Below are 13,756 nucleotides of genomic sequence, written 5' to 3'. Positions count from 1 at the left end.
AAGCTGGAGTGGAGTGATGCTACTCCTGTTCCTCAGCCTGTGCTTAGAGGATTTCTGTAGGACCAGGTTTAGAAGAAAGAAACCTAATGTGTAATAAAAAATTACACTACGAAATGTCATCTAGAGATTTACAATTAATTGATTTACACAAATTAAGGTGCCGTTTACACGAGACCGTTTTCATTTTGAAACGGTGTCGTTTTGATGCGTTTCGGCCTTGCGTTTACACGACAACGGTGTCGTTTTGATGCGTTTCGCCCTTCTGTTTACACGACAACAGAGTGAAAACGATGTGTTTCAGAAACGGGGTCCAGAGTGGAGCGTTTCAGAAACGCACCGGCTTGCGTTTTCGTGTAAACACTTGAAACCGGGGTGATTTGAAAACGCTCGACTCGCACATGCGCACTATGGTTGCGACGGCCAGTTTTTCGCGCACGCGCAAACTGATAAACAGTACTCGCGGATTCACGAGTGCTTCTTATGCTTTTCCTGTGTTTTTACCGTTTTGTAATTCAGCGTTGTGTGCAGCAGCGATCCAACCTCATCATCGGTCCACACAAAACCTCTCACATTGGCCGTTTTGTTAGTAATGAACAATTTGCCGCACTACCTACTGTGTCACTCCACGCATGCGCGTCTTGCGTAAACAAACTTTGCAAAGAGAAAACCAACGCCAACTTGTGGCCTGGCATGGGAACTACATCGTTTTCATCGTTTCACATGTCCTCGTGTAAACGCGGATCGTTTCTGAAACGCCATCGTGTAAACGAAAGGATGAAACGCATCAAAACGACACCGTTTCCAGTGAAAACGGCTTCGTGTAAACGGCACCTAAGCTACACAAAACACCACTGTGTGCTGTAACAGGAACAGGAAGTGGTACAATACCGCAGTGAAAGCCAACACTGAGTGAAACTGCCACCAAGAGTGAATCCTCCTCCTCTTTCATCCCCATCCCCCAAAGTCTCCTTTTGCTACCCTGCCCTTCCTCAGCAGTTATTTTCAAAGTCTATGTATATTTATTTCACACTGAGAAGAATAGTAGTGCTTTCATTACTTAGACTGTCAACAGACTTGCTTCAGAGAACGAATATTGGCAACATGCAGAAAGCCACTACCATGACAACACAATGACAGCTCAACTCAGAATATGGTTAATAAATGGGTTTTTAAATTAACACATTATAACTCTCTTGACAGATGAAACAGATTTTCTTGAAAATTCGCAGCATTAAAACGGAATAAATGGTCCTACTTTTGTTCTTGACTTGATGAAGACTGCCATGCTTAAGTGGGGTAATTCCATAACAGGAAGGCTAATTAAATGTTTAGCCAGCCTGTTGGAACTCCTGTGGCTCAGGAGGTAGAGCAGATCACCTACTAATTGAAAGTTTGGTGTTTCGATTCCTGGCTGCTCCGGGCTGCATGCCAAAGTATCCTTGGTCAAGATAATGAACCACAAGTTGCTCTCCAATGCAAGTGTTGGAGTATGAATGTGTGTGAATGTTAGACAGTAAGCACTTAGCTTAGTTACAGATAGAAGTGCTTGTATGAATGGGTGAATGCAAACGTGTTGTATAAGCGCTTTGAGTGCTCAGAGTAGAAAAGTGCTATATAAGAATTAGTCCATTTACCATTTATCATTTCACTCTAAGAAAATACAGAAGAAATTGTCAACTACACATTCAAAGAGAATTGTTCTAAGATGACACTTAACTCATTAGTTTTATTCTTTGCCAGTTTTCACCAGCCCACCTGATAAGACATGTTCAATACAGCAGTATTAATATGTGATTGTCTTGCCTCTGTAGGTGGTGAAATTGAAGGGTCAGGTCCTGTCGGTGATGTATCGTTTCCGGATGAAAAACAGGGAGTGGATGCTTATCCGAACCAGCAGTTTCACCTTTCAGAACCCATACTCTGATGAGATAGAGTACATCATCTGCACCAACACCAATGTGAAGTAGGTTCTTGTAATGTACTTGTAAAAAACACACTTAGTATGTAAAACAAATTCAAACCATCAATTCAAAGGGCTACAGTGGTGGAGATTTTTTTTTAACCTCATATATTGCCCTGGTATGGGGCAAAGTATGAGATTTTTTATTCTCCTCACTTACCCTATTGTATTTGCTATGTTTCCATCTTCTTTTTAAAATGTCAGCGCCTTTGATGGCTGCAAAGCCGCTACACTTATCTCCCCTGTTTGTTTGATTTGTTTGTCTTTTCTTGGAGGAGTGTTCTGGAACGTAATTTCGTTGTATGTCTGACATATAATGACAATAAATTCTTCTGATTCTGATTCTGAACTCCTCAGAAGGATCACTGTCTAAACAACAAGTTCTATAAATATCCATCCATCCATTCGCTTCCGCACATCCTGTTAAGGGTCACGGGGGGGCTGGAGCCTATCCCAGCTGTCATAGGGCGAGAGGCAGGGTACACCCTGAACAGGTCGCCAGCCTGTTGCAGGGCCAACACAGAGGGACAGACGACCTTTCACACTCACATTCATGCTCTCATTCACACCTATGGGCAATTTAGATTAGCCAATTAACCTAACCCCAGTAAGTGCATGTCTTTGGAATGTGGGAGGAAACCGGAGTACCCGGAGGAAACCCACGCAAGCACGGGGAGAACATGCAAACTCCACACAGAGAGAGGGAGAGGCCTGGGCCAAGATGGAATCGAACCCAGCCCTTCCAGATGGTATTCTAACTGTGAGGCAGCAGTGCTAACCACTGCGCCACCGTGCTGCCAGTTCTATAAATATGAACTATAAATTTTCTTTAGATTTGTGGAAAGACAACTTAGTAAAATAAGCTTGAAAATACACAGTAGACTACAGTAGGCTACTCAAATTAGCATGCAAATAGAAATAGCTGACACAGATTACACAAGACAGGATCACAGCTGCTTGAACCTTGAATAAGTGAAACAGTTTTGTATAAGCATTCAGCTAGTGTTGATCTCTTATTCTAATGAAGTCTGCAGTAGCACCTGAAAATACAGTGGCCCAGCTACTCTGGCCTCTACACCCTCTCTTTTACTCTGTTCATGCCAAAGGTTGGCCACATCAGGTACCATTCCAAACCAACTAGGCTCAAAGGCTGTCTGCAACCAGCAGTCCTTGCTTAAACAGTTTTGCTCATGATTTGTTGTTAGCTGAATTAAGTAGCATCAAGGTAGCTACCCCTTGTTTCTTTAGATTTTGCTAGGAAAATTTATGGTTGATTTAATTACTCTCCATGAACTGACAAATTTCTTCATGCAGTTCAGTGTTTTCAAAGTCCACTTTACTTCTGGCCACTGTCAGGCTATCTTAAATGTCACTGTAAAAAGTGCTGACACCTGTGTTAGAAATGGTGTCAATAAAAGGGTGGCTGTCATAAAGCTATTCTTAAGGAAGGAAAACAGGAAGAGGTCCAAAGAGAGGTCCAACAGTCTACAGTCATCTGCTAAACACTGTTGAGGCTCTGCCATGGTTTGGGGCTCCATTTCAGCTCATGGTATTCAGTGTGGGATCATCTCAACAGAGAACAATAGGCAGCAAATACCCAAAGAAGAGCTTTGGAATATCCTTCAAGAAGCCTGTGTAACCCACTACAGCGGTAGACCAAAGGATATGCAATGGAAAATAAATTATTATAACTGTATGCAGAAGAACTGTCCTTTGTGGAGCCTGAATGGTGTGAACAATGAATCACTCAAGGAAACAAGATGTTACTGTGATCACAGATGTAATTTTGTAGACCAACAACAAAACAAAACAACAAAGACACACAATAAACAGTTCACATTGGACATATCTTCATTCTCTTTCAGATGTTATAATCACTTTAGTCCATCTCAGTTCAGCGTGTGCACCTTTGCAAAGTGCGGGTGGAGTCAGTTCAGTTCAAGGTTCTCTTATTAGAAAGACAGGGAACAAAATCCAAATCCCAAAGGAAGTGCAAATTTTCCTACCAGCTCGCCATCCAATTTCCCCACTTGAGTTGTGTCTTGAAGCATGCAAAAAAAACCTGACCGCTGAGTATTTGTCACCATGGGCCTCTTGGCTGCATCTCTGATCAGTGCTCTCCTTGTTCAGCCTGTAAGTTTAGGTGGACGGCCTTGTCTTGGTAGGTTGGTGGTGGGGGTCCCGTTGGTGTGATCTTCGAGACCAACGGGACCCCCCCACTGTGATGCCACAGCATACGAAGGCACGCAGTACGAGCACTGTATGTACACAAAACATGGCGACAGCACAGTTTTCAGGTTTCTGCTGTTGTGTCAAAAAAGTGACCTATTTTTTTTTTTAATGTTTTATCTTTGCTTTTATTGGTAGTCTGTGGTGCACAGGATTTGTGAAGGGCTTATATAAAAAAAAAGATGAAGAAATGACTTGTTTTTACCCTCATTAATAAAGAATATATTGTAGTGTCTGTTAAGATGTTGAAGAAGATGGCGAGAGGTTGCCAGCAAAAGTTGCCCTGGGCTGCAACCACGCCAAAAACAACAACAACAAAACGGGACTCCAGCTCTGACTCGCTCTCACTCTCCCTCCCCCTCGCATGAACACACACATATATTCAAGTACCAACAATCATGGTCCGTCCAATCCTGCTGTGAGCTCTGCTATCATCTGCTTTAGATGGCATTTTCCATGGCTTCACATTCACTAATCTCTTACTCCTTTCTGTATTTAATATTTTTTTCTGTATTTTTATAAGTGGTGGCAGTGGCCCTTACCACCATAGGTTCTCCTCAGTAAGGATGGCTTGATTTGTGGCCATCTTGTGTAAAATATCAGACAAGTTTTAATCTCAGCAACCTTGACAGCAACCTTGGGTAAAACTCAGAGGTCAATTTTTCTGAAAATCTTGGGACGGTGATAACTAGAGAATGATCCTATCTAGGATGTTCAGATTCACGCCATAGATGTATACTGTTCAAGCTTGACTCATGAAACTTCACACATTTCTTCACTTACTTTACTATAACAGAACTTTGACTCACCACTCCGCTTTCCCCCATTATGAATCCCAAACAGCGAATCGTTGTCACCCATTCAGTGGTACACATGAACAATAATTTTCAAGGCAAAAACACATAATTTGTTCCCATTTCTTTAGTTGGATCTAAAAAAAAAAATGCCAAAGACAGCATAGTTTAACAGGCATAAAATAGTATTTTTGCACAAACAAGCTGATTTGTAATAAATTATAAGCCATCTTGCACATCTCAGCATGCTGTGCAGTGTGTCCTTAAAAGTTTTGAGAAAGCTGGACAAATTTAGGTCAAAAGAAAAAGTGGCAGATCTAAAAAAAAATTGCAATGTTCTGCTAGGAATCCTTGGGTCCTGGCATCCATGTGGATGTTACTTTGACACGTACCACCTACCTAGGCATTGTTGCAGGCCATGTAGACTCACAACACTGAGTTTGAGATCTCAGTCCAATCGAGCTCAAAGGTGAGATCAAAATACTGATATGAAATGCTTGCATATGCTCACCACTCCCTGTACTCACCTTTGTTTCTTCTGAAGAAACATTTAATATCTACAGGAATGTTTTTAATATTTGTCAGTGTTCTATATCTATTTAATATATTACATTTATAATTACTGTAAAATAATTATTCAAGTACGATATATGTCTGCAGTGTAATAGTGTTTTGCTGTGTTTTACAGGCAGTTACAGCAGCAGCAGGCAGAGCTAGAGGTTCAGCAAAGAGATGGACTGACTGCCTATGATCTCTCCCAGGTAACCCACTTCTTTGGAATCATTTCATGATCCCAATCAGCAAGTTAGGATGATGCTTGGAGAAGCTATAGAATGTTAATTGAAATAATTAGCCATTACTTAATTTAAAATTTAAAGATTTTTTTGTTGTTTTTTATGAAAAGCTTTACATAACCATGGTTTGCCATGTACAAGTTACCTTTCTGCTGGTGGCGCAAACATTTGTGACCCCCTAATCCAGTAATTCTCAAATGGTGTGGCACAGGGTCAAGACAGGTTGGGTGCAAGCTACCTGGGAGAAAAGTCATGTGAAATTAGAATAGAATAGAATAGAATGCCTTTATTGTCATTATACAGGATGTACAATGAGATTGGAGGGCCACTCCTGTTCAGTGCCATGTAACAGAAAATCAAACTCTCTAAAATGAAAATAAAAATATTATAAAAATATTATAATCTAGTATAATCAATATGATCAAGAGATATACAGAAAATAAACAATGTGTAAAATATACAAAAAATAGAATGTATAAAAATATATACATATTTATATTGGTGCATCTGTACATTGTAAGAAAGTAAATGCGTGTATACATATAATAATGAAGATGATGAATATTGCACTTGGTGAATGAATATTGCACTAGTGAATGAATACTGGATATTACACAATATAGGAGTGATAGATATTGTTCAGTATGAATAAAATGATATTGCTTTTTAATTAACAATTAGTATTGTAATAATTTTCACAGTGGAACCTTGGTTACATTAGTGTTCAGCTCATTGGCTGCTGGAGACATATTTTACAGTTACGAAAAGAAAAACAGGTGTTGCTTCTGAGAAAAATTGGGCAAATGCTATAATAAGCCAAAAAATTTGCCAAAAATGAAATATGATCTTGCTATTGGTTTTGTTATGAATGTTCCCGGACACTTTGCTCAGCGCTTCTCCCCGAGCACAACAACTCAGTAGTGAGACAGAGACGCTTCATTTGTCTTAGCTGTTCCACGACAAATCCTCATCGCAGGAAGGAGATACATCTGCTCCCACAAAGCAGATGGGGGCCTTCCAGTCTGCAAGGGATTTCCACCGTTTGTGTTTTTTATGTGAAATGCTTATATTGCGGCGTGGGTTTTCTCCGGGTACTCCGGTTTCTTCCCACAGTCCAAAGACATGCTCTTACTGGGGTTAGGTTAGTTGGCCGCTCTAAATTGCCCATAGGTGTGAATGTGAGTGTGGATGGTTGTCTGTCTCTCTGTATTGGCCCTGCGACAGGCTGGCGAGCTGTACAGGGTGTACCCGGCCTCTCGCCCTATGAAGAGAGGCCGGGTTGTTACTGTGTTGTCTGTTTAAACCAATGAAGAAATGACCTGTTTTGCAAGCATCTTTATGACTCTGCATTATTGTATCTAGATTGTCACAAATAGTTGTTTGAAGTCAAAGTTCTTGTATTTGCACAGCAAAGGTTACTAAAAATTCAATATGAATGAGTTTGTCTAAATAAAGTTGTACCAGGGCTTTTCTTTTCCTCAAAGTGGGGAATGATGGAAAAAGTTTGGGAACCACTGCCCTAATCAGATCTTTAGTACTTTCTGTTTCCATTGTTTGTGCAGTGACACCGTTCTGAAGGCCTCAACACATTTACAGCAATGAAAGAAACTGATGAGATGGTTGCTGCGGTTGTTCTGTTTTCCTAAAATGGCAGATGCAGTGTTTGATAGGACAAGATTGTTCTTCATTTTGTATCTGTAGGTTGCTGGGGGGCATTTTTTGTTTTACTTTGGTTAAACACGCATAGTCAACATCCACATGAGATATGTATTTTCCTGAATTTTTGTTTTAGTTCATGCTCCCAACTTGAAAATGTACTCTTAGGTGCCTGTGGCCAGCGTCAGCAGTGGAGTTCATGAGGCCGGGAAAAACATTGACAAGACAGAAGCCCTGTTCTCCCAGGAGAGAGACCCACGCTTTGCTGAGATGTACACCGGCATCTCTGGCTGTATGACATACATGCACACATGCACAAATATACACTGTAGATATGCAGTATACTCAGACAGGTGCTGGTTTAACTTTCTGTCACCAGAGGAGTCAATTACAAAATAAACTTAACATTTGCATTCAGCTTAAGACACTAATTCTATAACACAGTTGCAAATGTGTTACCCTCACCATTATTTGCTGTTGCAGTTTAGTCTGGCATGATTAATTTTTCTTTTACCACTTAATAGAAACTCAAAGCTACATTTATTTTCAACAATACATTTTTAGACCTCTGAAACTTTAAACTGGTTACATTCAAGATAATTTAGGTCTGACTATTCTATAATGAAGGAGGTATGGAAATCACTTTCTGCCCAAATAAGTGTTATTATTAATTGAATATCCTTTTTGAAAAATAACTATGGACTAATCCGTGTTCTATCAGCTGCAATGCCAGCAGTGGAAAAGAGACTTGCCAGCAAATCACCAAAATGTAATTATATTTTTTTCTGCATCACTAACTGAATACATGTAGGGCCCCGTGGCAATGGCATGCAGACAGTTCATAAGTGTAATGTGCACAGATGGATGCAAGTTTGGTTTTACCATTAAAAACTCATAATGCAGGCTCATCATACTTTCCTAACCCATTATTATTTGTCTCTGTTCTCTGTCCCTGCCATATTCCTGTCCTTGGTGTTTGTGTGAAGCGGGAGATAAGAAGATGATGGTTCCCTCCTCTACAGCTGGAGGACAGCAGCTCTACTCCCAGAGTTCTCCCTTTCAGCAGGGACATTCGGGCAAAACTTTCAGGTACTAATTATGTTGCTTGGACTGGTAACATTACAGTAGGTTACATCTATTCCTTAGTCATCTGCCTTTAATTGCACTGTGCTCATCCAAAGGTGAGGTATAACTGAGCATCATATTTGATTATTTGCTTTTTGTTTGTTTGTTTTTATGTGCGTATGTGTGTGTGAGCAGTTCTTCTGTGATCCATGTCCCTGGTGTGAACGACATACAGCCACCAGGTTCAACCAATCAGAATCTAGCTCAGATCTCCAGACAGCTTAATCCAGGCCAGGTAGCATGGTCAGGCAACCGACCCCCATTCTCTGGACAGGTAACACACATCCAGAAACCCACACACACAGAGATACTGTTGTTATTTAGCTCCTTACTCTTAACATTAACCCTCACAACTAACTGCCTAACCCCTAAACTAAATGTAATTCTCAGTTTTAAAACTAAGTCTTTTCTAAGAAACCAACCAATATGTCCTCACTTCACAAGAACTCAGAGTACCATATTGTCACAGTAGAGTTCTTTGTTCTCAGACTGCAGGCTTACTTGTGGTTTCTAGAGTTTCTAATATTTGAATGGGAGGCAGAGCCTTCAGCTTTTGGGCCCCTCTTTTGTGGAACCAGTTCCCAGTTTGGATTTGGGAGACAGACACAAGACTAGGCTCAAAACTTTCCTTGTTGATAAAGCTTGTTGTTAGAGTTGGATCAGGTGAATCATCCCTTAGTTGTCAATCAGTAGGCCTGGGCTGCTCTAGATTTTCTGTGTTTCCTGTGTAATGAGCATTTATTCTTCACTCACCTCTTTTTCACTCCCCATATGTTTATATACCACTAGTGCATTTAACCCTTAAATACCGAACCTGTTGCAAGCAACAGTATTTCAAATGTCCCGCTGTTCGCAGACTTCTGGAAATTACTGTAATAACCTTATGTTGGGTGTGAAGCAAAATTTCTCAGCTTTCAGAAACCGTTTGAATTTTTCTGAAAAATTGAATTGAATTCAAAATTCATAGACATGGTCCTTAGATTGTTGGGCAGGTACATACACTACACTCATACACACTAACTTTACTAACTTATAACTGCATGTAACTTTTTATCTACATTAACTGGTACTAATTGTTTTGCTTGGAGATGGAATGGGAACTGTAAATTAGCCTGTGGCTAGAAGCATTGTACACGGCATCAGTTGCCCATGTGTGATAATGTTTAGTTGTACTGTCCCTGCAAAAATAAACACAGACACCACATGCAGACAGACACAAACATATTGCCAGTGTAATTTTCTGTGCTGCTCCTGTACCCCAGACACTAAGAAATGGACCTGTTGCCAAATTCTGTGTGTCTGTTTCACATTTTTGCTAAGAGACTTGCACTCAACATATGTTTCTTACCAGGCTCATCTGTCTTCCACACACACACTTCTGCACTTGTCAGGTCATTCCATTCTTTGCTGTTCAATAACCTCTAAATGCATTACAGTAAGTAGAGCCAGATGATACAGGTGATTAAAAACAGTTGAATGAAACACAACAATCAGTATAAACTAACATTCTAGGATTTCCATGTGCCACGGTAAAACTGAATAAAATCTGAAGTTGCCTAATTCTTTTCACAATATTCTTGAGTTCAATGGGTTGTAGCTGAGGAATTTTGACTGTAAAATAAAATAATCATGTTTTCAAACCACTGCAAGGTGCCATGCAATGGCAGATGTTTGCTGTTTGAATTACAGTAATCCCTCAGTTATCGCGGACCACCCGCGATAAGTGAAAATCCGCAAAGTAGGGATGCTATATTTATTTTAATACTGATACATTATTTTAGTAGTTATACAGTATTTTAGGTTTTTATAAACCCTCCCCACACACTTATACACCGAATATATACATTACTGTACAACACGTACTATGCATGTGAAGAACGAGTACCGCAAAACAGCGAAAATACCGCAATTTTACACTAATATTGATTGAAAACCCGCGAAACAGTGAGGGATTACTGTACAGAGGTTAAATGATGCTATGTCACTCTGTAGGTTGTTGGAAAATTGTGGCAAGAATAGTAACACCAAATATAGATTAAGACAACAAAAATCCAGTCTATTTTTTGAGTTTTAGTTCAATTTGTTAGGGTCCACACACTAAAACATTCATCTAATAAGAAAAAAAATGCCCTGTACCAAACTTAGCTAATTACATTTGCTATTCCTGGGCAGGTATGCACAATATGAAATAAGTTACAAATGATCAAAGATGCAATTAGAGTAATGTAATCAAATATGCATGCCAAACAACACTCCAGCCCTACACCCACAACACACACATACTCTCAAACTCTACCGGCCTTGGTTAGCATATTAAATGTTAAAGTTCATAACAGTCCAATTAGAAAAAGAGCTGTGGCTTTTTTGCCAGCAAACTTTTATCTGAACAGGACTACTGTAACAATGTATTTTGGACAGACTAGATCAAAGTGGAGATGTTTGGTCACAGTGTCACATTTGGTTAAAACTAAGCATATCAGCACAAACCCCTCATAAAAGCTGTCATGTACGGTGGCACTTTGCAATCCCTGAGTCAATCATGAACTCCTTTGTATGCCAAAGTATTCTGGAGTTAAATGTGAGGCCATCTGGCTGAGAGGTAAACCTTGGCTGAAGCTAAAGCTTGGGAGATGCATCAGTACAATGTTCCCAAACACAGCAGAATGGCTGGAAAAAAGGGGAAAAAAGCTCAAGGTGGTGCAATGGTCCAGTTAAAGTCCAGACCTTTGATTTGAAATTCTGTGGTTGGAACTGTGCATAAATGAATGCCTGCAAACCTCAATGAACTCAAGCAACATTGTAAAGAAGCGTGGGTCACAATTCCTCCACAACAATTTGAGAGACTGATAAAGTCATAGTTATTTCCTATCTGGGCATAAATATGGATTTTTTTTTTTCCATTTTTCTAAAATATTGGTATTCAGTATTTTTTTGTATATTACCAAACCTTGCACTAAATGTAGTTACAAGCCTGGTTTGCTTTGTTTTTAACCAGTGTCTTTGTTCTAAAGTCCAGTAAAGCCCAGTCCAGTCCTTTTGGTATTGGTTCTGGCCACAGCTACCAGACTGATCCGGCCTCCTACAGCCCACTGTCCTCCCCAGCTACTTCCTCTCCCAGCGGCAATGCCTACTCAGGACTGACAAACCGCAGCACAGCTTTTGGTAAGCATTGCTCTTTATCTTTTATTCTTATTTTGTTACTGTGTTGTCTGTTTAAACCTATTTGGTATAGAATTCAGGTCATTAACTGAAAAAAGTTATATCACAGCTTGTTTTCTTTTCAGGTGCTAGTAGGGCATTCCTGACATGTTCTTATCCTTGAATAAATGGAATAAAAATAAAAGTAAGGGCCATATATCTCAACTTCCCACAACTTGTAGACTACTCTGTGATTTTCAGCCTCCATGTACATGAACTGAAGTCAACTGATTTCAGTTTATGAATAGGCGTTTTCACTGCAGGTGTTGCAAGAGTTCAGGGGGTAAAAACCTGTGATGTGAATTTCTGCACTTCAAAGTTGGAAAAACGCTGCATATACTGTGGACTGTGTCCAGTTTCCCAGGAAAAAGCGCAGCTGCAAACACAGCGGTGATGACCTAGTCTGATTTTTTTTTTTTTACCATATTTTGCGTACCATAAGGCGCACCGCATTATAAGGCGCGATGAACGGGTCTGTTTTCAAACATAAGGCTCAATGGCTTGTAAGGCGCATGATAGAACATATATAGAGCAAAACAAAGGCGTCAGGTAAGTCGAACTTTATTCCACTCATTCACAATTACTCAGAATATTGTTCATTTGTAACAAATACAGAAAAATACACTCTCATTTTTAATCATTCATCTTCCACAAATCCATCAAATTCCTCATCTTCAGTGTCTGAGTTGAACAGCAATTTTTGCATCAAGCATGCCGGGTTCCCTCTCGTCATTATCCGAGTCAGTCTCATTGTTGTTACTGTTTTTTTGTGGTTGCAGCCCACGGCAACCATTTAATTATTAATAAAGGGCAACTTTTGCTGGCAATCTCTCGCAATCTTCTTCAACGTCTTAACAGACACTGCAATATATTCTTTATTAATGATGGTAAAAACAAGTCATTTCTTCATCTTTTTTATATATAAGCCCTTCACAAATCCTGTGCACCTGTATATTTACGGATATAAGCAAAGAAAAAACATTTTTAGAAAAAAGGAAATCCCTTTTTGACACAACACCCGAAACCTGAAAACTCTGCTGTCACCGTGTTTTGTGCACATGCAACACTCGTACTGCGTCCCTTCATGCTGTGGCATCACCCAGACTTCTCTTTGGCACAGAGGACGACAGCACACACACCCCAGGACCTCGATTCGTCCTTTAGTGACTTTTAGCGATTTTTGAGACAGCCCACAGCGAGTTTTGTTGCACAAAAGTTGGCAACAGTGCCGGCCGCCGATCGCTAGATTACGCACAAATATACAGGCCTGCACAGATGAAAATAGGCCAGGAACATGTAGAACAAAATCCATCATCATTGTCTGCAGTTTACTGCGTACAGTTTCCATTTTTGGAACAATGCTTCCACTTCTTGTTGAATTTATCCGACAGCTTCGGCTGCTTTCCACACCTGCTGCGCTGCGCTCACAGCTTGTTCATGTCTAATATCGTCAGTAGTCAGTTTGTGAATCGATGATGGACCATTTTAGAGAATTCATTGAGGCCGTTGAACTGATCTGCCAGACCTGAGGCCATATCGCTGCAGATCACGCAATGGTGCAGTGGTGTGGATGCCTCGGCCATTGGCGGTCAAACTGCAGCACTCAAATTACACAGACAGACCGACATTTTCTAACTACAGATGAAACCGCTTAAAATTGCCACTCCCAGCTGGCTGGAAGTCCCCCTCCTTCTTCTGGGTGTATCTACTTCCCAGTATGACCACACCCCTTTCCCTCAATTGCAGAGTGGCGCTTTCTTCACAAAATATTTGAGTTCTGTGATTCCAAAATGTTTTGTTAAAATTTCATGCTGAAGTATTTTCAATCTAAAACAAAGCTGCAACCAATGGTGGAACAAGTTTTGAAAATCTAAAGTAGAAGGATAAATTTTTAGTCAGTATGACCTTTCACACATTTTCCACTCCAAATCGCCAAACATTCTTTTGATCAATGTATTTTTGTGAATCTAATAATAAGTAAATATTTTTTTTTTTAAAGT

The 13,756-nt window shown here is 40.1% G+C and overlaps 1 protein-coding gene across 1 annotated transcript in view; it reads left to right on the top strand.

Annotated features, from left to right (window-relative positions):
* arnt2 (aryl-hydrocarbon receptor nuclear translocator 2) overlaps nt 1–13,756 on the top strand; it is a 175,977-nt gene that overhangs the window by 130,227 nt on the left and 31,994 nt on the right. The window contains 7 exon segments of the mRNA XM_030725130.1: nt 1,812–1,963; nt 5,672–5,744; nt 7,602–7,725; nt 8,155–8,202; nt 8,420–8,522; nt 8,694–8,832; nt 11,570–11,720. Of these exon segments, the coding sequence (XP_030580990.1) occupies nt 1,812–1,963; nt 5,672–5,744; nt 7,602–7,725; nt 8,155–8,202; nt 8,420–8,522; nt 8,694–8,832; nt 11,570–11,720 (790 nt within the window).

The sequence above is a fragment of the Archocentrus centrarchus genome, unplaced genomic scaffold, assembly GCF_007364275.1.
Source record: "Archocentrus centrarchus isolate MPI-CPG fArcCen1 unplaced genomic scaffold, fArcCen1 scaffold_48_ctg1, whole genome shotgun sequence".
NCBI lineage: Eukaryota > Metazoa > Chordata > Actinopteri > Cichliformes > Cichlidae > Archocentrus > Archocentrus centrarchus.
Note: the sequence above shows the minus strand (reverse complement) of the source record. Positions and strands in the feature narration are given on the sequence as shown.